Genomic DNA, 24,727 nt, shown 5'->3' with positions numbered 1-24,727 from the left:
ACTCAGGCGGGCTGTGGTGCTTAAATGATGCTCAGTTGGTATGAAGAGGCCCAAAGTGTTCCCCAACACCATTACACCACCATCAACAAGCTGAACTGTTGATACAAGTTGTTTACACCAAATTCTGACTCTGCCATCTGCATGTTACAGCAGAAATCAAGACTCATCAGATCAGGCAATGTTTTTCCAATCTTTTACTGTCCAGTTTAGTTCAAATTGTATTCTCGGTTTCCTGTTCTTAGCTGAAAGGAGAGACACCCAGTGTGGTCTTCTGCTGCTGTAGCCCACCTGCTTCAAGGTTCAGTGTGATGTCCATTTAGAGATGCTCTTCTGCATACATTGGTTATAACAAGTGGTTATTTGAGCTACTGTTGTATTCCTATGAGGTCAAAGCCGTCCGTAAAACCTATTCTGAGATTGATATGTGAGGAAAATCCCAGTAGATCAGCAGTTTCTGTAATATTCAGACCAGCTGGTCTGGCAGCAACAACTATTCCATGTTCAGAGTCACTTAAATCACCTTTTTTGCCTATTCTGATGCTCAATTTGAACTGCAACATGCCTAAATGCAGCTCTGTGGCTGACGTTAGAGTCCTAATCCATGCTTTTTTTTTTTTTTTTTTTTTTACAGATGACCTTTGAATTTTCTTTATTTCCTGATAAAGAGTGGGGTAATGACAGATTAAAATCAAGATAAAGGCTGATCGATCAGGAAATAAGTGACTAATCATCCAAGATTTAATTTGAAGAAGTTTAACATAAGTTTTAATATAAGAATGAGCGTTATCAAAAAATAAACGAAAAAGAGGCTATGGTTAGAACTGGAGGATCAATTGCTGGAGTAAAATAAAAAGTATATGTACATATAAGTAAAAGGACATGGGTACAGTGTCCATTTATCCAACATCAAATGCATATGTAGTTTCCTTCTCTGCAAGGAAAGTTTACATACCCTGTGGCGCTACTTTAAAGTTTGTGGATTCACTCCCGAATGAGGAAAAAAACGTTACTCTGTCAAACACTCATTTACAGTTATGTTGTCCATTGAAGCAGCTGTACCAACATATGTTTAAATGAGCAGCTACAGCACAGTTTTGTGTGCAAGTCTTAGCTGTAGATCCTCGTGTTTTCATGTTCACCATGTTGCCTTTCGGTTTTCCAGTGTCTTCAAAGGCATGCGAGTTAACTCAACTATGCATTTCTCTATTACTGTATCAAAGTGACGTTTTGTCCAGAAAGGACTTTTATCCCACCCCTCCAGCTGGTCAGCCACTAGTTTGAGAGATCTGAAATTACTCAAGAACAGATACTAGAAAAATTAGTAATGCAGTAATGTTGCACGAGTTTTGTAAACGAAATCACAATAAGAAGGCACACCGCGTTGTAAGCACGTGGATGATTTTATTTACAATATTTTCTTGTGCAGCTGCCTTGTCCCATTACAGCACACTGCTCTCCTGTTAGACCCCAGCATCCTACTAAAGCAGGGAAGGCGTGACCAGGTAATGGAGAACAGCTGTGTGGGTCAGCCTGCTCTAACACCACACCCTGAACTCACTGCTCCACCCCTCCAAGTGTTTAAGTGTTTGATTTCCTTCTATTGGAATAGATCTTTTCTCCTCAATACAGGCCCACTAATGTTGACACTGAGCTCTCAGCTTATCTCTTGATTGCAAACCTTTCCCTGCTGGCTGTCTGGTCAGAATAGCAGATTTTTTTAAACTCAAGAAGATCCCACAAAGTTTCTGGAGAACCCCTAGCCACTTATCTAAGAGTTAGTGCAACGTGACTGTATCATCAAATGTCTGGAAATCTAATTGTACTTTGCAAAACTTCACTTGTCCTCACTTTTACATTTTAGAGATGCCTTTTTGAATGAGAGTGGTTGCTGATCAATGGGCATGAGAATTTGCATAATTATGATGAATAAACTGACCTCCCAGCCCTTTGTTCCTTCAGTGGGCTGGTTTCAGTGTCAGGGCTCTGTGTGCAGAGCAAATGTGGATCCAAATGCAGGACTCCGAGACGAAATGTAACTAAAACCACAGCTTTTATTGCTGGCATGAAACAGAAACAGGGTACGACGCGACACTGAGCACAGGAAAACACAGAGCTAATATACACAGGGTGGTAATCAGCGAATGGGCAACAGGAGGGAGACACAGCTGGGAGAGATCAGGGTTAACGAGACGGGGGGAACCAAGCTGCCCACACTAACATAAGACGCAGACCTTCACAATAAAACAGGAACAAGAAACCATCATACTAAGACACAGACTTGACATTTGAGAGACAGACAGAAAATGACACATGGAACTAGACATATACTAAGCAGACCCAACCGAAGAACAAATCCTAAACACAAACATGAAACTCTAATAATAAACATCATAATCATCATCATCATTAACACAAGAGAACAAGAAAACAATCCCTGATGCAAAATTACACCAAATATAATAAACTCAAAATACTGGGTCCAACGGACCCAGAACCGTGACAGTCAGTCATTATGCAAATCTCCAAAAGTTGATTTTGTTCATCTGGACGTAGCGTTTTGTGGGAGAAACGTTTCGTCACTCATCCAAGTGACTTCTTCAGTCTCAGCTGACTGCAGGTTTCCCCAACCTTATAAACAGTACATTTGCATAATGACTGAAACCAGCCCACTGAAGGAACAAAGGGCTGTGAGGTCCGTCTTGCGTCCCATTTAAACAAGTGCGTGTTCACACTGCCCCTGGATGTCCTGGCCTCTGAGGTTAAGGTGTACGGCTCCTGGTTGTCAACTGACCAATTTATCATGGCAAAGCCTGTGGTGGACAAAAGATAAGAGGCTGATTATAAAAATGATCCATGCACGCCTTATGACCTACAGCATGTACAGTTAACACAGCTAAATGGCTGTGAAATTGTAAAATTACTTTTGAAATAAAGCTATTCAAAGTCAATTAACTGTGACTATAATAATAGCAATGTTAGCCAGCAAACAAAACGTTAGCACTAATTAAAATAAGCTGCTAGGTGATGGTACTGTTTCAAGTTCTCTCATTGTTTGACATGTAGGGCAGATATTTTGGTGACACTGAGATCAGCCAGACACTAAACAGCAGTGTAATATCAACGCTAGATTAGATGTTTTCTAATCCGATAAAATGACATTATTCCTGTTTATAGAAGATGTTTGTCGTCTGTTTGTTTGACTGACAGGAACAGGAAATAGTGGTTGGAAGTTACTGTTGGTGTTACATGAGGGTAAAGAAGGGCTTTAAGCACCTGGGTAAAAACTGGACCCATGATGAAACACTACAACAAGTACAACATATTCTTCAGTTTTAATATGTGACCATACTGTGCAGACTGCTGATGAGTTACACGGTTACATTTCATTAATCATTGTTAAACTAAAGTGGTAAGCAGTTACTTTATCCTTTCACTTAAAATTTCCAGGAAAAACACTACCTTGGCTACTTTTGTGCTTACATTTGATCTATGCTGGGTCACTACTTTTGCACTATAATGCTGCTGCTGACACCTTGGTTCACACTGACAACTAGAAAAAAGCTGATAGGAAAAGAAGGATGGAAAATGCCTGGAATTTAGTTACACTTGCAAATACTGCTTCCTCCAAACTGCAAGCATCAATAAAATGTTACAGTATTGTTTTCTAGATCTGTGCATATATCCTTATTGGTAGTTTTCTCAAAATAGAAGATCTTCATTTAAAAAACAAACAAACTCTGATAACATTGCTGAAGCTAGCGCCCACCCCTACTGCGCATACTGCAAATATAAAACTGATATATACTTACATCATGAAGCAGTTGATGTCTGGTTTCCGACAAATACAGTAAAGAGGTGCGTTCTCCCCCTCCATACCAGTGTTCTCAGGCACTGGTACATGGTCAGTGTCAGACACTTCACTGTCCTACAACATACCACATAGGACCACATTAGAAATGACATGTATGTAGACATGCTAATTATACCTGGCTAAATGGATGCAGTAACAAAATGTTACTAACTACTCTAGTTATTAGTTTCCAGATGTGTGCAGTTGCTCCAGTCTTACTGACAGTATACTGTTTCAAACACCAGTGCCAACATTTTATTTTTTAAATCTTAGTATGATTCTGCACCAAGACTTGTGGCCTGTTGCTCGGTAACTTATTGTCTGACTACATTAACTACAGTTCATAAACATCATTCATTTTCTCCTACTTATTTTATTCAGGTTGTATTTCAGCTGTCATAGGGCAAAAGTACACCCTGGACAGGTCGCCAGTCTGTTGGAGGGTTATTAGAGAGACTCAGACAACCACTCACACCAACAGCCAACTAACCTAACCCCGCGCATGTCTTTGGAGTTCAACACCAGTCTGGCCGAATCACAGATAAGCAGGGTGTCTGTGCTGCAGAGCACAGCTGTGTCAGAGACTCTCGACATCAATGTAGCGTTAAGGATGCGGAGCGATGGGTGCACTAACACAATGTAAATATTAAAGTTCTCGCCATTGTCAATATGCTGTTGCGCTCTTGTTCGTATTATTGCAACCATATCTCGAGTCTAGCTTACCCTAAAAGTTTGGAGAGAATTGGTCTGTTAAGAAACGCAATCGATTGTTTGGGACTGCTCTAGCCATCACGTCGCATAAACAACTCTACTTCCGGTGGGAAAACTAATTAAGGGTAAAGTCGCACTAATAACACCTACCACTCACGTTCATAAGCATACACTATGATCACTTCCACGCAGTAACGTTGTAATAAATATAATCCCCGGTAAAGTCAATTAGCGAACACTACTGGCATGTAATGCCAATGGCGACCATTTCACAAACTGTAGAAAATGCTCAAAATGTTGTCGGCACCAAAAGTGAAGGGCTGACAGTTGTGTTTATATACGAACCGTAAGCGCTAATGTTGGTTAGCATCAGCTAAAGCGAGGAAGTTTGACACTTGCAGAGGCAGTGAACGCAGAGAGAGCTTAAAAACGCATTGTGGGTTTTTTGTTTTTTTGCATTAAGACGTTGCACACAAAATTACAGATATAACGGTGACTTAGCTGCTCGTTGGATAAACCCATGGACCTTAGAAAAGATCAACACTACTCGGATGTAAGCACCCGTGTATAACACAATAGGCAAAATTACGCTTGCTAACCTTTCCACATCACAGGCTTCACATTAAATAAACATTTTTTCAAATACTCACCATGATCTGAGACCGTTTAAATATTTTGTTACTCTGAAAATATGGCAGTATGAAGCTAAACCTTTAGCTTGACGGCTAAAGCAATGCTAAGATTTACACGGAAACGATCAGCGGACATCGTTAAAGTACTATTGGTCTACATTCTTCTTCTATGGTAGCAGCCTGGGCAGAGTAACAGCCAACTTTAAACTGCGCCATCTGTTGGCACCAATTACAGTAGAAAACATGATTGCGACAACACGTTTTTTGGGGAAAAATAACAGAGATTGAAACTTTACTGATAATTTGTCCAAGTTGAAAAATGCCCTCCTCCAAAAATATCACGTGACAACCTCATTGCCTTACAGAATTATGACGTCACACACGTAGAATCTTACCACCATTCTTTCCTTTGATCCAAAAACCTATAAATAGGGGTGAAGAGCAACGACTTTTAGTCCGTTTCTCGCAGCCTTGATGTGTGCAGCATTGAACCGTTCGCCAGAAAAGCCTTTTGAAATATTTGGATCCTTTGCAGTTGTAACTGTATCCAGACCAAACATGTCTCAAAAAAATCCAAAGGGACAAGAAGTTGACCCATACGCTCTTCCTTGGGATGAGCCACTAGACTCTTCCCTTTCCTCTCTTCCCTGGTGTGACCAAGTGGAACTAGAGGAAAAGCGTTTGGAAGAACTGGAGGATGAAGCGCTCAGAAACGCAGAGAAGATTAAGTTCTTGATGGAGGAAAATGAGCAAAAGAGCGCTCAACTAAAAAAGTTGTCATACCAGCTTCAAGAAAAGGAAGCTATTATTGAGGGGAAACAACAGGATCTCCATGACATGGACAAAAAGAACCAGGAGCTCCAAGGAAAACTTGATGAAGCCCTGCAACAAAATGAAAAACTTGTCCAAGAGAAGAAACAAGACGGCATGAAGAAGAGAGGGCTGCACAGCAATCTCCAAGAAATGGAGCTAATGTACAGTGTAGACAAAAAAAGGCTTGATCGCACACTGCAAGAAAATGAAAAGCTTCTCAAAGAGAAAAGGCAAAAGGAGTTAAAAGAGAAAGAAATGCATTCCAAGCTTCAGAGCATCAAGCAACACAACGAAAGCTTGCAAGGAAAGCTTGATCAAGCTCTGCGGCAAAATAGAAAACTCCTCCAGGAGAAGATGAAAGACAGCACGAAGAAGAGAGGGCTGCACTCCAATCTCCGAGACATGGAGCTAATGTACAATGTTGACAAAAAAAGGCTTGATCGCACAGAGCAAGCAAATGAGAAGCTTCTCCAAGAAAAAAGGGAACAAGAAATCAAACAAAAAGAAATGGATTCCAATCTGCAGAGCATCAAGCAACAAAATGAAAGCTTGCAAGGAAAGCTTGATGAAGCTCTGCTACAAAATAAAGAAATCCTGCAAGAGAAAGAGCAGCTGGACAGAAAGCAGGGAGACATGGAGTGCCAACTCCAGCTCATGGAGGGAAACAACAGGATGCTGCAGGTAAAGTTCGAAGAGACACTGCACAAATATCAAGACCTGCTTCAAGAGAGAGAACAGCTGGTCAATAAGCAGAGAGAAGAAAAACTTCTTCTCCAGGAGTTTGAGAAACAGGAGGCAACATCTAAAGTGCTGAAAGAAAGGTTGGAAGAAAAACAAGCCGTAATAGAAGAAGTGGAGAAAAAATGCAACAAGCTGCAGAAGCAAAACACCGAAACAATCGAGGAGCTGAAAATCCTCATCCTCGAGAAAAAGGTGCTCGTGGAAGAGCAGCTGAAGAAAAAGAAAAAACGCTTCTGCTTCTTCTGGAGGAGGAACACTCCTTCTTTCAGTACTGCCAATGTCGCCTCTTCCTCTCCCACCTCTGTTCCAGCTTAATCCCCCCCTTAACTACTAACACCTCTCCCATCTCCCTCCCCTCTTTTCACAATCACCCCCCAACCAGTCCCGACAGTTGACTGCCCCCTCTAGAGCCTGGTTCTGTCATAGGTTTCTTCCTTTAAAGGGAGTTTTTCCTATCCACTGTCGCCTAGTGCTTGCTCAGAGGGGATTGTTGGGGTTTTCTCTCCTCTCTCCCTTTACTTTCCATCCCACCCACCCACCCACCCCCACCTTTTCTTTTTTCTTAATAATTGAACAATAAAAACAATTGGTCACTAATTAAATGTGTCAAATCAATGTCTTTATTCAAGAATACAAGAAATGGGTAATAGCTGCATGTGTGTTTGTGTGTGTGCATAATATGCATACTTTACGTGTTGGATCCAAATCCCACAAGGAATTAAATAAAACAAGAAGACAAACAAAAACAAATATTTCTCTCCCTTCCCAGGTCAGGAATCAGGATGAGGAAGAAATGAGGTCAGATCAGTGCAGGTTTTTGCACTACTGACATAAAGTTTCTGCTGATTAAAAAAAAGTATGTCGATATTTCTGAAATACATTTGCAAACAAATAACTTTGACAACTTGTGTTTTTTCATAAAAGAAAAAAGAAAAATCAGAGAGCAGAGCTGGTAAAACAGCTTAGCTCCGCAGGTTACAGGAGATCAGATGCCAAATACTTTTCATGACAGTCTTCGTTATTGCATAAATCTCCCCTTTTATCATTGATCAGTAAATCACTGCATATACATTCATCTAACCGTTATAATTTCATGAGTAAAGACTCTCAGATGACTGAATGGCGGTTTTAGTAAATGTTGAACTTTATTGTGATTTCTATTTTTAGAATCAATAGCACACATTTTGATTTCGTTTTGCAAGCTGCTGATTTCACACAGATCCACTGCCCAAACGTGCCTTTGAGTTTTTCATCATTTAACAAGAATAGGCTCAGGCAATCATTGTGGAATTAGGCTTTGGGAAGGTCTGGGGACAGGTATGATGGTGGTGGTTTTAAAGCACTGTGGCACAACAGCTTGACTCAGGGAGATGTTAAAGATGCCCGCTAGGACATCAGTCAGCTGGTCAGCACGGGCTCCGAGCACGCGTCCAGGTATATTGTCTGGTCCAGCAGCTTTGTGTGGGTTGACTTTAGTGAGAGTCCTTCTCACACTGGCCGTGGACAGGGACAGCACTTGGTTGTCTGGCAAGCGGGTGGCCCTCTATAGTCCGTCTTGCGTCCCATTTAAGCAAGTGCGTGTTCACACTGCCCCTGGATGTCCTGGCCTCTGAGGTTAAGGTGTACGGCTCCTGGTTGTCAACTGACCAATTTATCATGGCAAAGCCTGTGGTGGACAAAAGATAAGAGGCTGATTATAAAAATGATCCATGCACGCCTTATGACCTACAGCATGTACAGTTAACACAGCTAAATGGCTGTGAAATTGTAAAATTACTTTTGAAATAAAGCTATTCAAAGTCAATTAACTGTGACTATAATAATAGCAATGTTAGCCAGCAAACAAAACGTTAGCACTAATTAAAATAAGCTGCTAGGTGATGGTACTGTTTCAAGTTCTCTCATTGTTTGACATGTAGGGCAGATATTTTGGTGACACTGAGATCAGCCAGACACTAAACAGCAGTGTAATATCAACGCTAGATTAGATGTTTTCTAATCCGATAAAATGACATTATTCCTGTTTATAGAAGATGTTTGTCGTCTGTTTGTTTGACTGACAGGAACAGGAAATAGTGGTTGGAAGTTACTGTTGGTGTTACATGAGGGTAAAGAAGGGCTTTAAGCACCTGGGTAAAAACTGGACCCATGATGAAACACTACAACAAGTACAACATATTCTTCAGTTTTAATATGTGACCATACTGTGCAGACTGCTGATGAGTTACACGGTTACATTTCATTAATCATTGTTAAACTAAAGTGGTAAGCAGTTACTTTATCCTTTCACTTAAAATTTCCAGGAAAAACACTACCTTGGCTACTTTTGTGCTTACATTTGATCTATGCTGGGTCACTACTTTTGCACTATAATGCTGCTGCTGACACCTTGGTTCACACTGACAACTAGAAAAAAGCTGATAGGAAAAGAAGGATGGAAAATGCCTGGAATTTAGTTACACTTGCAAATACTGCTTCCTCCAAACTGCAAGCATCAATAAAATGTTACAGTATTGTTTTCTAGATCTGTGCATATATCCTTATTGGTAGTTTTCTCGAAATAGAAGCTCTTCATTTAAAAAAAAAAACCTCTGATAACATTGCTGAAGCTAGCGCCCACCCCTACTGCGCATACTGCAAATATAAAACTGATATATACTTACATCATGGAGCAGTTGATGTCTGGTTTCCGACAAATACAGTAAAGAGGTGCGTTCTCCCCCTCCATACCAGTGTTCTCAGGCACTGGTACATGGTCAGTGTCAGACACTTCACTGTCCTACAACATACCACATAGGACCACATTAGAAATGACATGTATGTAGACATGCTAATTATACCTGGCTAAATGGATGCAGTAACAAAATGTTACTAACTACTCTAGTTATTAGTTTCCAGATGTGTGCAGTTGCTCCAGTCTTACTGACAGTATACTGTTTCAAACACCAGTGCCAACATTTTATTTTTTAAATCTTAGTATGATTCTGCACCAAGACTTGTGGCCTGTTGCTCGGTAACTTATTGTCTGACTACATTAACTACAGTTCATAAACATCATTCATTTTCTCCTACTTATTTTATTCAGGTTGTATTTCAGCTGTCATAGGGCAAAAGTACACCCTGGACAGGTCGCCAGTCTGTTGGAGGGTTATTAGAGAGACTCAGACAACCACTCACACCAACAGCCAACTAACCTAACCCCGCGCATGTCTTTGGAGTTCAACACCAGTCTGGCCGAATCACAGATAAGCAGGGTGTCTGTGCTGCAGAGCACAGCTGTGTCAGAGACTCTCGACATCAATGTAGCGTTAAGGATGCGGAGCGATGGGTGCACTAACACAATGTAAATATTAAAGTTCTCGCCATTGTCAATATGCTGTTGCGCTCTTGTTCGTATTATTGCAACCATATCTCGAGTCTAGCTTACCCTAAAAGTTTGGAGAGAATTGGTCTGTTAAGAAACGCAATCGATTGTTTGGGACTGCTCTAGCCATCACGTCGCATAAACAACTCTACTTCCGGTGGGAAAACTAATTAAGGGTAAAGTCGCACTAATAACACCTACCACTCACGTTCATAAGCATACACTATGATCACTTCCACGCAGTAACGTTGTAATAAATATAATCCCCGGTAAAGTCAATTAGCGAACACTACTGGCATGTAATGCCAATGGCGACCATTTCACAAACTGTAGAAAATGCTCAAAATGTTGTCGGCACCAAAAGTGAAGGGCTGACAGTTGTGTTTATATACGAACCGTAAGCGCTAATGTTGGTTAGCATCAGCTAAAGCGAGGAAGTTTGACACTTGCAGAGGCAGTGAACGCAGAGAGAGCTTAAAAACGCATTGTGGGTTGTTTTTTTTTGTTTTGTTTTTTTGCATTAAGACGTTGCACACAAAATTACAGATATAACGGTGACTTAGCTGCTCGTTGGATAAACCCATGGACCTTAGAAAAGATCAACACTACTCGGATGTAAGCACCCGTGTATAACACAATAGGCAAAATTACGCTTGCTAACCTTTCCACATCACAGGCTTCACATTAAATAAACATTTTTTCAAATACTCACCATGATCTGAGACCGTTTAAATATTTTGTTACTCTGAAAATATGGCAGTATGAAGCTAAACCTTTAGCTTGACGGCTAAAGCAATGCTAAGATTTACACGGAAACGATCAGCGGACATCGTTAAAGTACTATTGGTCTACATTCTTCTTCTATGGTAGCAGCCTGGGCAGAGTAACAGCCAACTTTAAACTGCGCCATCTGTTGGCACCAATTACAGTAGAAAACATGATTGCGACAACACGTTTTTTGGGGAAAAATAACAGAGATTGAAACTTTACTGATAATTTGTCCAAGTTGAAAAATGCCCTCCTCCAAAAATATCACGTGACAACCTCATTGCCTTACAGAATTATGACGTCACACACGTAGAATCTTACCACCATTCTTTCCTTTGATCCAAAAACCTATAAATAGGGGTGAAGAGCAACGACTTTTAGTCCGTTTCTCGCAGCCTTGATGTGTGCAGCATTGAACCGTTCGCCAGAAAAGCCTTTTGAAATATTTGGATCCTTTGCAGTTGTAACTGTATCCAGACCAAACATGTCTCAAAAAAATCCAAAGGGACAAGAAGTTGACCCATACGCTCTTCCTTGGGATGAGCCACTAGACTCTTCCCTTTCCTCTCTTCCCTGGTGTGACCAAGTGGAACTAGAGGAAAAGCGTTTGGAAGAACTGGAGGATGAAGCGCTCAGAAACGCAGAGAAGATTAAGTTCTTGATGGAGGAAAATGAGCAAAAGAGCGCTCAACTAAAAAAGTTGTCATACCAGCTTCAAGAAAAGGAAGCTATTATTGAGGGGAAACAACAGGATCTCCATGACATGGACAAAAAGAACCAGGAGCTCCAAGGAAAACTTGATGAAGCCCTGCAACAAAATGAAAAACTTGTCCAAGAGAAGAAACAAGACGGCATGAAGAAGAGAGGGCTGCACAGCAATCTCCAAGAAATGGAGCTAATGTACAGTGTAGACAAAAAAAGGCTTGATCGCACACTGCAAGAAAATGAAAAGCTTCTCAAAGAGAAAAGGCAAAAGGAGTTAAAAGAGAAAGAAATGCATTCCAAGCTTCAGAGCATCAAGCAACACAACGAAAGCTTGCAAGGAAAGCTTGATCAAGCTCTGCGGCAAAATAGAAAACTCCTCCAGGAGAAGATGAAAGACAGCACGAAGAAGAGAGGGCTGCACTCCAATCTCCGAGACATGGAGCTAATGTACAATGTTGACAAAAAAAGGCTTGATCGCACAGAGCAAGCAAATGAGAAGCTTCTCCAAGAAAAAAGGGAACAAGAAATCAAACAAAAAGAAATGGATTCCAATCTGCAGAGCATCAAGCAACAAAATGAAAGCTTGCAAGGAAAGCTTGATGAAGCTCTGCTACAAAATAAAGAAATCCTGCAAGAGAAAGAGCAGCTGGACAGAAAGCAGGGAGACATGGAGTGCCAACTCCAGCTCATGGAGGGAAACAACAGGATGCTGCAGGTAAAGTTCGAAGAGACACTGCACAAATATCAAGACCTGCTTCAAGAGAGAGAACAGCTGGTCAATAAGCAGAGAGAAGAAAAACTTCTTCTCCAGGAGTTTGAGAAACAGGAGGCAACATCTAAAGTGCTGAAAGAAAGGTTGGAAGAAAAACAAGCCGTAATAGAAGAAGTGGAGAAAAAATGCAACAAGCTGCAGAAGCAAAACACCGAAACAATCGAGGAGCTGAAAATCCTCATCCTCGAGAAAAAGGTGCTCGTGGAAGAGCAGCTGAAGAAAAAGAAAAAACGCTTCTGCTTCTTCTGGAGGAGGAACACTCCTTCTTTCAGTACTGCCAATGTCGCCTCTTCCTCTCCCACCTCTGTTCCAGCTTAATCCCCCCCCCCCCCCCCCCCCCTTAACTACTAACACCTCTCCCATCTCCCTCCCCTCTTTTCACAATCACCCCCCAACCAGTCCCGACAGTTGACTGCCCCCTCTAGAGCCTGGTTCTGTCATAGGTTTCTTCCTTTAAAGGGAGTTTTTCCTATCCACTGTCGCCTAGTGCTTGCTCAGAGGGGATTGTTGGGGTTTTCTCTCCTCTCTCCCTTTACTTTCCATCCCACCCACCCACCCACCCCCACCTTTTCTTTTTTCTTAATAATTGAACAATAAAAACAATTGGTCACTAATTAAATGTGTCAAATCAATGTCTTTATTCAAGAATACAAGAAATGGGTAATAGCTGCATGTGTGTTTGTGTGTGTGCATAATATGCATACTTTACGTGTTGGATCCAAATCCCACAAGGAATTAAATAAAACAAGAAGACAAACAAAAACAAATATTTCTCTCCCTTCCCAGGTCAGGAATCAGGATGAGGAAGAAATGAGGTCAGATCAGTGCAGGTTTTTGCACTACTGACATAAAGTTTCTGCTGATTAAAAAAAAGTATGTCGATATTTCTGAAATACATTTGCAAACAAATAACTTTGACAACTTGTGTTTTTTCATAAAAGAAAAAAGAAAAATCAGAGAGCAGAGCTGGTAAAACAGCTTAGCTCCGCAGGTTACAGGAGATCAGATGCCAAATACTTTTCATGACAGTCTTCGTTATTGCATAAATCTCCCCTTTTATCATTGATCAGTAAATCACTGCATATACATTCATCTAACCGTTATAATTTCATGAGTAAAGACTCTCAGATGACTGAATGGCGGTTTTAGTAAATGTTGAACTTTATTGTGATTTCTATTTTTAGAATCAATAGCACACATTTTGATTTCGTTTTGCAAGCTGCTGATTTCACACAGATCCACTGCCCAAACGTGCCTTTGAGTTTTTCATCATTTAACAAGAATAGGCTCAGGCAATCATTGTGGAATTAGGCTTTGGGAAGGTCTGGGGACAGGTATGATGGTGGTGGTTTTAAAGCACTGTGGCACAACAGCTTGACTCAGGGAGATGTTAAAGATGCCCGCTAGGACATCAGTCAGCTGGTCAGCACGGGCTCCGAGCACGCGTCCAGGTATATTGTCTGGTCCAGCAGCTTTGTGTGGGTTGACTTTAGTGAGAGTCCTTCTCACACTGGCCGTGGACAGGGACAGCACTTGGTTGTCTGGCAAGCGGGTGGCCCTCTATAGTCCGTCTTGCGTCCCATTTAAGCAAGTGCGTGTTCACACTGCCCCTGGATGTCCTGGCCTCTGAGGTTAAGGTGTACGGCTCCTGGTTGTCAACTGACCAATTTATCATGGCAAAGCCTGCGGTGGACAAAAGATAAGAGGCTGATTATAAAAATGATCCATGCACGCCTTATGACCTACAGCATGTACAGTTAACACAGCTAAATGGCTGTGAAATTGTAAAATTACTTTTGAAATAAAGCTATTCAAAGTCAATTAACTGTGACTATAATAATAGCAATGTTAGCCAGCAAACAAAATGTTAGCACTAATTAAAATAAGCTGCTAGGTGATGGTACTGTTTCAAGTTCTCTCATTGTTTGACATGTAGGGCAGATATTTTGGTGACACTGAGATCAGCCAGACACTAAACAGCAGTGTAATATCAACGCTAGATTAGATGTTTTCTAATCCGATAAAATGACATTATTCCTGTTTATAGAAGATGTTTGTCGTCTGTTTGTTTGACTGACAGGAACAGGAAATAGTGGTTGGAAGTTACTGTTGGTGTTACATGAGGGTAAAGAAGGGCTTTAAGCACCTGGGTAAAAACTGGACCCATGATGAAACACTACAACAAGTACAACATATTCTTCAGTTTTAATATGTGACCATACTGTGCAGACTGCTGATGAGTTACACGGTTACATTTCATTAATCATTGTTAAACTAAAGTGGTAAGCAGTTACTTTATCCTTTCACTTAAAATTTCCAGGAAAAACACTACCTTGGCTACTTTTGTGCTTACATTTGATCTATGCTGGGTCACTACTTTTGCACTATAATGCTGCTGCTGACACCTTGGTTCACACTGACAATTAGAAAAAAGCTGATAGTGTCATGGTCCTGGGTCATGCAACCCAGTGTTTTGTGTTTAGTCCATTTTGATGTTTATTGTTTGTTTAGGTTCATTAAGTTATTCCAGCTCATTTGTAATTATATTACCCTTGTATTAAGCCTCCCTTGCCCTTCATGTGTTTATGTCTGTGTGTCTTGTGTTGTCAAGTTCATGCTGTCGCTTCTGTCATCTTCCACTGTACTCAGTCTCCCTGGTTCGTGCGTTTACCTGTCATGAGTCATGTCTGCATGGTTATGTTTAGTTCATGTCATGTCTAATCTCCATGTTTCCTGTTTTACTTTGAAAGTCTGTATTCAATGTCAGTGTATTTAGTTTCACCTCTCCTGTCCTGTCGTTAGGTTCATGTGTGTCAGCTGTGCTCCCATGTGTGGCCACTTCCCCTGATCATCCCTCATGTGTATTTAGTCTCTGTGTTTCATACAGTCCGTGTCGCGTCGTCTGTGTTTTCACATCCATGTTTTCCCGGTCAGTCTTTGCAGCGAACATCATAGTCTCTGAGTTTCCTTAGTTTGTCACAGTATTAGTTTTCCCAGTTTAGTTATAGCCTAGCCACGCTATCCTTGCTTTGTTTGTACACCTTGTCTCCAGCCATAATAAAGGCTCGCTTTCTGTTAAGTTCACTCCCGTCTACTCACTTGTGTACCCACCTGGGTCCATTACACACACCACCGCATGGCCTGTCTCTGCAGACCGTGACAGATAGGAAAAGAAGGATGAAAAATGCCTGGAATTTAGTTACACTTGCAAATACTGCTTCCTCCAAACTGCAAGTATCAATAAAATGTTACAGTATTGTTTTCTAGATCTGTGCATATATCCTTATTGGTAGTTTTCTCGAAATAGAAGATCTTCATTTAAAAAAAACAAACAAACTCTGATAACATTGCGGAAGCTAGCGCCCACCCCTACTGCGCATACTGCAAATATAAAACTGATATATACTTACATCATGGAGCAGTTGATGTCTGGTTTCCGACAAATACAGTAAAGAGGTGCGTTCTCCCCCTCCATACCAGTGTTCTCAGGCACTGGTACATGGTCAGTGTCAGACACTTCACTGTCCTACAACATACCACATAGGACCACATTAGAAATGACATGTATGTAGACATGCTAATTATACCTGGCTAAATGGATGCAGTAACAAAATGTTACTAACTACTCTAGTTATTAGTTTCCAGATGTGTGCAGTTGCTCCAGTCTTACTGACAGTATACTGTTTCAAACACCAGTGCCAACATTTTATTTTTTAAATCTTAGTATGATTCTGCACCAAGACTTGTGGCCTGTTGCTCGGTAACTTATTGTCTGACTACATTAACTACAGTTCATAAACATCATTCATTTTCTCCTACTTATTTTATTCAGGTTGTATTTCAGCTGTCATAGGGCAAAAGTACACCCTGGACAGGTCGCCAGTCTGTTGGAGGGTTATTAGAGAGACTCAGACAACCACTCACACCAACAGCAACTAACCTAACCCCGCGCATGTCTTTGGAGTTCAACACCAGTCTGGCCGAATCACAGATAAGCAGGGTGTCTGTGCTGCAGAGCACAGCTGTGTCAGAGACTCTCGACATCAATGTAGCGTTAAGGTTGGGGGTCAGGACGCGGAGCGATGGGTGCACTAACGTAATGAAATTATGAGAGTGATCGTCATTGTCTCTATGCTGTTGCGCTCTTATTCGTATTACTGAAACCATATATCTATTCTAGCTCACCCTAAAACTGTGGAGAAAATTGATCTGTTAATAAACGTGGTCAATTATTTGGGAATGTTCTGGCAAGAACGTCGCATTCTTCTGGTGGGGAAACTAATCATAATAATAATAATAATAATAATAATAATAATAATAATCATCCCCGGTAAAGTCAGTTAGCGAACACTACTGGCATGTAATGCCAATGACGACCATTTCACAAACTGTAGAAAATGCTCAAAATGTTGTCGGCACCAAAAGTGAAGGGCTGACAGTTGTGTTTATATGAAAAACTGCAGAAACAGGAGGCAACATCTAAAGTGCTGAAAGAAAGGTTGGAAGAAAAACAAGCCGAAATAGAAGAAGTGGAGAAAAAATGCAACAAGCTGCAGAAGCAAAACACCGAAACAATCAAGGAGCTGAAAATCCTCATCCTTGAGAAAAAGGTGCTCGTGGAAGAGCAGCTGAAGAAAAAGAAAAAACGCTTCCGCTTCTTCTGGAGGAAGAACACTCCTTCTTTCACTACTGCGATGTCACCTCGTCTTCCCCCACCTCTGTTCCAGCTTAATCCTCCCCCTCTGCCTTTAACTCCTAACACCTCTCCCATCTCCCTCCCCTCTCTCTCTGTTTTCACCCCCCCCCCTCCCCTTCTTTTTTCTTAATAATATAACAATAAAAACAATTGACTGCATTTTAAATGTGTCAGATCAATGGCTTTGTTCAAGAATACAAGTAATGGGTAATAGCTGCATGTGTGTTTGTGTGTGTGCATAATATGCATACTTTACGTGTTGGATCCAAATCCTACAAGGAATTAAATAAAACAAGAAGACAAACAAAAACAAAACAAAAATATTTTTCTCTCCCTTCCAAGGTCAGGAATCAGGATGAGGAAGAAATTAGGTCAGATCAGTGCAGGTTTTTGCACTACTGACATTGAAAAATGTATGGTGAGATTTCCAAAATACATTTGCAATCAAATAACTTTGACAACATAAAGTTTTTTAAATCAAAGAGTGGAGCTGGAAAGACAGCTTAGCTAAACAGGCTACAGGAGATCCAATGCCACCCACTTTTCATGACAATCTTCTTTGTGGCATAAATCTCCCCTTTGATCATTGATCAGTAAATCACTGCATATAACTTCATCTAACTGTTATCATTTAATGAGTAAAGATTCTCAGATGATTGAATTGCGGTTTTAGTAAATGTTGAACCTTGTTGCGATTTCTGCTTTTAGAATCAATAGCCCATATTTTCATCCACTGCTGAAACGTGCCTTTGAGTTTTTCATCATTTAACAAGAATAGGTTCAGGCAACCATTGTGTAATTAGGCTTTGTGTATGTTGGAGATGGCATTTGGCCAAATAGAGAACATGCTACTACCAGCATCAACCCCCTTTTTTCTCAAGCTTTTCACTGGTATCCATTACAGTTCATTTGTTATACCAAGGACTTCCACAAACCCAACACAACTGACTTCAGCGTCCAACCAAATAGAAAAACTATGACTGCTTAAGAAAACAGCGCAAAACATTTCAGCCTGTTTCAATTTCAGCATCTGCAGTATTAATGAGCATGAGTTAAAACAGATCAGCTTTCTGAACTAAAAGGTTTTAATAAATTTGCACAAAGGGTAAGGAAACGTGTGTTTGGTTCATAATTTCTTTTTGTCAGTTAACCTTATACAGTTTTCCCCCCTTAAATGGTGTCACTTTTGTAAGGAAAATTCATTTTTGGTCACACCCATGAGAAACTTGCCAAATGCTCTCTGGAAATCAGTGTTTTCTGCTACTGACTCTTATTTTGAGCCTCTTGTTTTCCACATGCTGACAGTCAGGTGCCTAAATGGAGCTTGATTGTCAGCAATTGTTAGCTTAGACTGTTCCACAACAGTCAGTTGCTGTTTACTCCAAACATACCACATTCCTCTGTAGGGCTGCTCGATTATGGCAAAAATGATAATCACGATTATTTTCACTGAAATTGAGATCTCAATTATTTGACGATATTTATTTATCCCTTTAAGACCTACCATAGAACCAAGTCCGCCAGAGCTTATATTATTTTTTTACATGCTGTAGTGCCATTTTTGGGAGCATTTCAAGTTGCTATACAACTGTTATAGCCCATATTTTAATAATATGTATTAGAGATGGCACGATACCACTTTTTTATGTCCGATACCGATACCGATATCATAAATTTGGATATCTGCCGATACCGATATGAATCCGATATAGTGTTTTTTAATCAACAAAACTGTTTTTTTTAAATATCTTGCTGCATTTTGTATAAGTTCATACTCAAGTTTAAAACAACAACTACACTAAAGCTATTCTGTTATACCTGTATGCAAAAAAAAATATTTCATAGTTCAGCAATACTGATCAATCTAATAAACTTAAACCTACACCATCCTCCCTATTCTGGTATTTTAAAGAGTACTTAGCGTAAATATTAAGCAACCTAACTAATAGGGTTCCAACTCCCAGCAACAACAAAAATAAATAAATAAAAAATAGGGAACCACCCCTCACGCTCCACCTCATGATGCTTAATCGACGTAATCAACCTTAATTTGATGCAGTGTGAAAAAAAATGCACAGAAATCAATTATTTTTCAAGAAATATTAAATAGATTCAACATCTTTCTTCAACAAAATTGCAGACTGCACAGATGGTACCTTCCCAAAGGAAAAAGTACTATAGCTTACTAGGGTATATATATTAGACTTAATAGTTACTATATACAGTAATTGACTTCTATTCATTTTACATCAAATTAAAACTTTGGGTGTCAGATAATTATTTATTAAAAGCTAGACATTTTAAATGAGAATAAGAAAGAAAAGTATGTCTTTGTGCCCCCTTTTCCCTGTTAATGCCCTATCGGCCCCCCTGGCTAAACTTTGCTAGATCCGCCCCTGCACAGTTACCAGCGTCAGCTGTAGAAAAAGATCCTTGAGTAGAAAGTAATAATAAATAAATTCTAACAACAGCTGATCAAGCTTAAACGTGCTGCTGTTGTTCAGCCGCTGGTTTCCTCTTTCTGGTGCAAAGTGGGCCAAAAGCAAACTAGAGACATGGACTCGCAACAGAAAAGCCGATCAGCTGATCGTTAAGCAGTTTCATGATTGAAGTAGCAGCAGGAGAGGCAGTCGCTTGTTAAGCTTAACGTGGGAATGCTTTACAAACATTCAGAGATGGACTTACACACTTGCTTTACTTCTCTCGGGATAACTTTGTCGGAGATGAAATGCCGGGTTGCTAGCGAAGCTCCAAATGCTATCCAGACCACCGACAGGTCCCGCATGCCACAGCCGCTCTATCACGTGATGCATACTGCTCCGATGTGCTAACGTTCTGAGGTGAGTTACGGTGTGTTGCAAGTTTTGTGAGGTGCTTTCGTGATATTTAATGGATCGGATTACATTTTTTTATTTTTCTCCGATATCTGATCCAGTAATTTAGGTCAGTATCGGACCAATACGTAATATCGGATCGGTCCATCTCTAATATGTATGCATTAATTGCAAAAAAGTGCAATAAACTACAAAAAAATTGAAAATCGTTTGTTTTGGTTTTACATATATTTCTACTTGGAGAAATTTAAGAGGTTTATCCCTCAAAACTTTAAATACAAAAAAGTTGCAAAAATTAGTTTACAACAACAGGAAATTTATTTTGAGTGTCTTCATAGTTTTATTTTGGAGATACAGCAATTTTTATATACTGCAGGAAAAACAAAAAACAATCCTATGATGCAAATTTGCAAATAAAACTGCATGTTCATCAAAATAAACTATTTCCAGCAGTGCAATTCGAGTTCCAAGCATCCCAGAAACTATTCAGAAAAGTCAAACATGACTTATAAAAACACCAGTATAGGCTTTTAAGACCTACAAGTAAAAAACTACATTTTCCGCAAAAATGATGTGACTTCCGGTTTCGGACAGGAAATGGCGGACATGAGATAGTTCATGTTGACGTCTTTTTCAATGTGGGAAGTGTTATGAACAGCTGATCGGATCGGCAAAGCGTGTTTCTGGAATATTATGTTTTTGTTGCTGCAAGCGCTTTTTATGCAATTTTTGCAAAGCTTTATGTGGAAGGAAACCGTGACCGAGGACAAGCTGATGGCATAAGATGTAAGTACAACTCCTCTGGTTTCATATGCAAAAAAAATTATTGCGCTAGCTTACACGGTTCAGGTTCTACAGGGATTTAAAGGGTTAACAATAACAATGTATTGAATAATGACTTTAAAAAAATACTATAAAATAGTGTGCAAATGTTTGCAATATAAGAAATAAATGAAAAATGTAAACATCTATGTTTAGTGAACTTTGCAGTGTTGCTCTGTGGTGCAGCTAAGACACTGTAGCAAAGTTTACACACTACGTCTACTTGATCCACGTCTGACTCCACGAACCCATAATGTTTCCACACCATTGAAGTTTGTTTTTTTTACCTCTCTTTTCAACCAACGGCAGTCACTGTCCTCCCCAAATAACTTCTGCTTAGCTTTCCGAGCTTCCCTTGGGTCCTCTCAATTGTTGTGATGTGTTCGAAATGCAGAGAGGTGCGCTCGATTTGCCACACGGAGCAGCGCGAGAGTAAAGCACGAGGGAGGTGCTAATAATCGGCTCAGTCATTTTTAATGATCGTTGAAAGCCCAGATCGTAATCGTGATTAAAATTCGATTAATTGAGCAGCCCTCAGCACTTAGGAAGGATAGGCAGTCCTCCACAGATTTGCAGTCAGAGTTTGCAGGACTTGTCCCTTGTCCTAGGCCTGCCCTTTACCATTGTGCTGGGGTCAGCAAAGTGTGCACTGGAACCTGAAAATGTTGAGGAATGTTATGTTCAGTGATGAGTCCAGATTCTGTCTGTGACAGTCAAATTGTGGACAAGATGTGGAGAACACTAAGCTGATTGCTGCACTTACAGGGTAACAACTTTTGGTGAAGGGAATGTGGTGGTGTGGGATGGCATCTTGCTCACTGGAAATACAAGGTCGACATTAAAGGAAATCTCAATTCAGAGAAAATTGAGATGAGATCTGCAATCAGTGGCAATCCTGTATCTCCACAGTCTGAGACTGAACTCTATCCTCCAAGATGACACCCCAGAGACTGGAGTTTATCGGGGAATACCTCCAGAATTTGGGAGTGAAGATGGAATGACCTGCCCTCAGTCCTGGACTCAAACCCACTGAACACTTGTGGGATCAGCTTAGGCATGCCAGAGTAACCAACACAACCACACTGGGGCTACTGTTGTGCCTGTGTATGGTGCTTCCACATGCAACTGAGGCTGTCTGATAAATGAATAAATTATTAAATGTATTGTCTTGTATGTCTTGATTCTTTAGACTTCAACCATCCAATCCAATGAACACAACAAACAAGAGTCAAGCAGAGAATAAGCTGTTTGGCAGAGAAGATTTAGTAAGTTTTTTTATTGGCACACTCCACAACTCTGCTGCTCAACCTACACGTGCATTTTCCTTACAGATGTGACACCATTTAAGGGGAAATACACAAGCTTTCAACAGTATAAGGTTTATTGCCGAGAAACATTGTTACAACAAAGAAATAATCAATTTCCTTACTTTTTGGTCTAATTTCATATCAGCTGGAAATGGATCCTTTAATGACTCAAAGCAGTCATTTGATTTGCTGTTTAATAATTTTATAAGGTTGTCAATATTGATAATAAGGAAGTAAGAGAACAGAGGACAGTGTTTGCTGAGGACTGGATATAGAGATCAAGAGTGAAAGGTTATTTTCAATCAAATGACTAAAGCTGAAGAGTCAGGAAATAGGCAGAACAGAAAGTAGGAAGATTGGGGTTGCTCTAGATACACGATCCCAGGAGCCTCAATGACCCAATACTTAACTTGAAGTAACAAAAGAAAGAGAGAAGTGAGAGCAGCAATGAAAGCGATGACAGTTGTTCATTCCCCTTAAACATCTGATAGTAAAAGTCACCTTGTTCCCACCTCTCGGACCCAAACTCACATCCTGCAGCTTCTGTCGCACAGAAACTCATTCAGCAGACCTTTCCTCAAGTAACTGCCGGTGCATTTTAATCAATATGTTTCAATTTCTGGAGTCTCTCCAAAATTTTAAGAAAAAAAGCTCTAAAAATAGTAAAAGAACACAAAAATCAGATCAATGCAGTGCTGCTATTAGAGCTGTATGTAGAATGTCAATAGGAAGAGTTGTTTGTCTTGGAAGAGTACACTGACATCATTGGAAGCATTGTAGGCAGATTAGCAACTTTCCATGCCGGCATCTGAAATTCCTGTCTTGGTGCAATACTGAAGGCACAGTGGAAAAAAACACTGAGGGTTTTTTTCGAAGGGCAGGTGCTCTGTCTACATTTTTTTCTTGTCTATTAGTCACGTTAGAGCATAGAATCTGTTACACAACAGAGGATGGGCATAAATGACAGGGGCAGCCGAGTACACTAATGGATGCAACACACCAAAACCTCACTGATCTTCAAGCAATCTTTCGCAACTGGCACATTTTAACCACAGACAAGACAAAACAGTTGTAGATGTGCTTCTGTTTTTTTGTTTTTTTTTCACACAGTGATGATAAAAAAAACTTCATTGCAACAGTGGCACTGCTAGATAACCCAAACCCTAACGTGATGTTTTTGACGACTTCATGTTGCCATGTCTGGCCCCGTTTACATCAAGGTCAATTAAATTAAGCAACAGTTGACAGCTCTTTGTGTTAACAAGCACACACTTTTCAGTCTTGAAATCTGAAAAAAGGCAAAAGAGCATGCAGAGAACAGAGAGAGAAAAAATAAGGAGAGAAAAGGGGATGGAAATGAGGACAGTTAGAAAAAGGCAGATTTAGTCTGTGGCATGTCTCTTGATGAAAGGACCATTTCTCTCCTTTTTTAGGGATTGTTTTTTCGTCCCTCCCTTCACTCCCACCGCCCCTCTTGTCTGTTCCTCTCATTACTCACTGGAGTGTTTGCACTGGCTCCGCTGGGATTGCAGAAATGGCCACCACAACAGGAACCGTCTGGGTCCCCAGCCTGCTTATATGGCTAATTCACACATAAAATCTGAAGCCTTCGTAGGCAAACATTTGCTGTGTCATAACATGCTTCTACTGTTTCTTTTTTTGTTTTTCTGTGAACTTGCATAACCCACACAGACTGTAGCCGAAGTGGAATTCCCACAGTCAATAATGCTGTTTCTGATTTCAACTTTAAATCACTTGTTGATTTTTTTTTTCACCTTTTCCAGTGTACTGGGCAGACCTTCACAAACATCACTTGACTTGTAATATATCAGAAAACCGTGCAGCACCCTGACCTACATTGCCTCTCTCTGAGGGTGGTGATGGTGACATTGTTTTTTAATTATTGCTTGTTCATGTCAAGAAGAAAATCTTGCTTCCCCATTTTGATGTAGTTCCTGTTAAACCTGAATTCTGGCTGTTACAAAACAGAGAGAGGTGTGACTTAAGTACATATTCACTATTATGACTAAGAGGCAGGTTAACGTAATTGGAACGGCAGGTAGGAATGACTGATCAAAAGTCCATAATAGTTTTGTTGGGAGATTTTTTTTCTTTCTTTCTTTTTATTACAGCACTGGTGCAGCATGAGGTCATTGGTGAATATAAACAGTTTTCCAGGAAGTAAGAGTAGTGGAAAGAAGTCGTCTTTTCCTGTCACAATCTGAAGAAGTTCTTTTTCTTTTATAAGAGATTTGAGTGTCTGTTTTGACTGATGACCAGCGTGATAAAACTTTCTTTGATATTAAAATCCTATCACACAGTTGAATTTAAATCACTCTAAGCTACATAACATATCCTATAAGTTTATAATAGAGTGATTTAAAACCAACCATATTATAATGTGGTGTCCTGCCCACCCCCTCGCCCCTTAAAAAAATCATAATATCCCTCATCTCTTTTTTAACTGACATGTTTTTCATAAGGATTGAGTGCTGAATAGCTGTTTGGTCTTCTCAGTAATCTGTCATTCAACAGTAGGTATACCAGCATGACACTGCTATACCTATTGTCGTGGCTATAAATAGCCCTTTTGGAGACTTACTGAATTTACCAACCCATTCTCTCTTATAGCAATGCAGTTTTGGTAGGTGGGGCTAATGACTCAACACCACGTGGATCAACAGGCTGTGTAGGCCGAGAGAGAAATGGGAT

At 40.3% G+C, this 24,727-nt stretch overlaps 1 protein-coding gene and 1 long non-coding RNA gene across 2 annotated transcripts; one reads left to right on the top strand and one right to left on the bottom strand.

The window, feature by feature from the left end:
* Window positions 1-2,031: 2,031 nt before the first annotated feature.
* LOC146573867 (uncharacterized) lies at window positions 2,032-5,480 on the bottom strand. The gene is made up of 3 exons (XR_014892439.1): window positions 5,212-5,480; window positions 3,810-3,925; window positions 2,032-2,810 (listed from the first exon to the last, which is right to left on the bottom strand). It is a non-coding gene; the product is annotated as an uncharacterized LOC146573867 (long non-coding RNA).
* Window positions 5,481-5,636: 156 nt separating this feature from the next.
* On the top strand, window positions 5,637-21,741 carry LOC146573866 (uncharacterized). The gene is made up of 5 exons (XM_085275465.1): window positions 5,637-7,056; window positions 9,933-10,075; window positions 11,261-12,671; window positions 16,796-17,052; window positions 21,618-21,741. The coding sequence occupies exons 1-5, from the start codon at window positions 5,668-5,670 to the stop codon at window positions 21,739-21,741; spliced, it is 3,324 nt and encodes a 1,107-aa protein (XP_085131591.1). The 5' UTR covers window positions 5,637-5,667.
* Window positions 21,742-24,727: the final 2,986 nt, after the last annotated feature.

This window comes from Mchenga conophoros, linkage group LG5, assembly GCF_057382185.1.
Source record: "Mchenga conophoros isolate Kocher_MC1m ecotype Shallow Benthic linkage group LG5, M_conophoros_male_GT1.1, whole genome shotgun sequence".
NCBI lineage: Eukaryota > Metazoa > Chordata > Actinopteri > Cichliformes > Cichlidae > Mchenga > Mchenga conophoros.
Note: the sequence above shows the minus strand (reverse complement) of the source record. Positions and strands in the feature narration are given on the sequence as shown.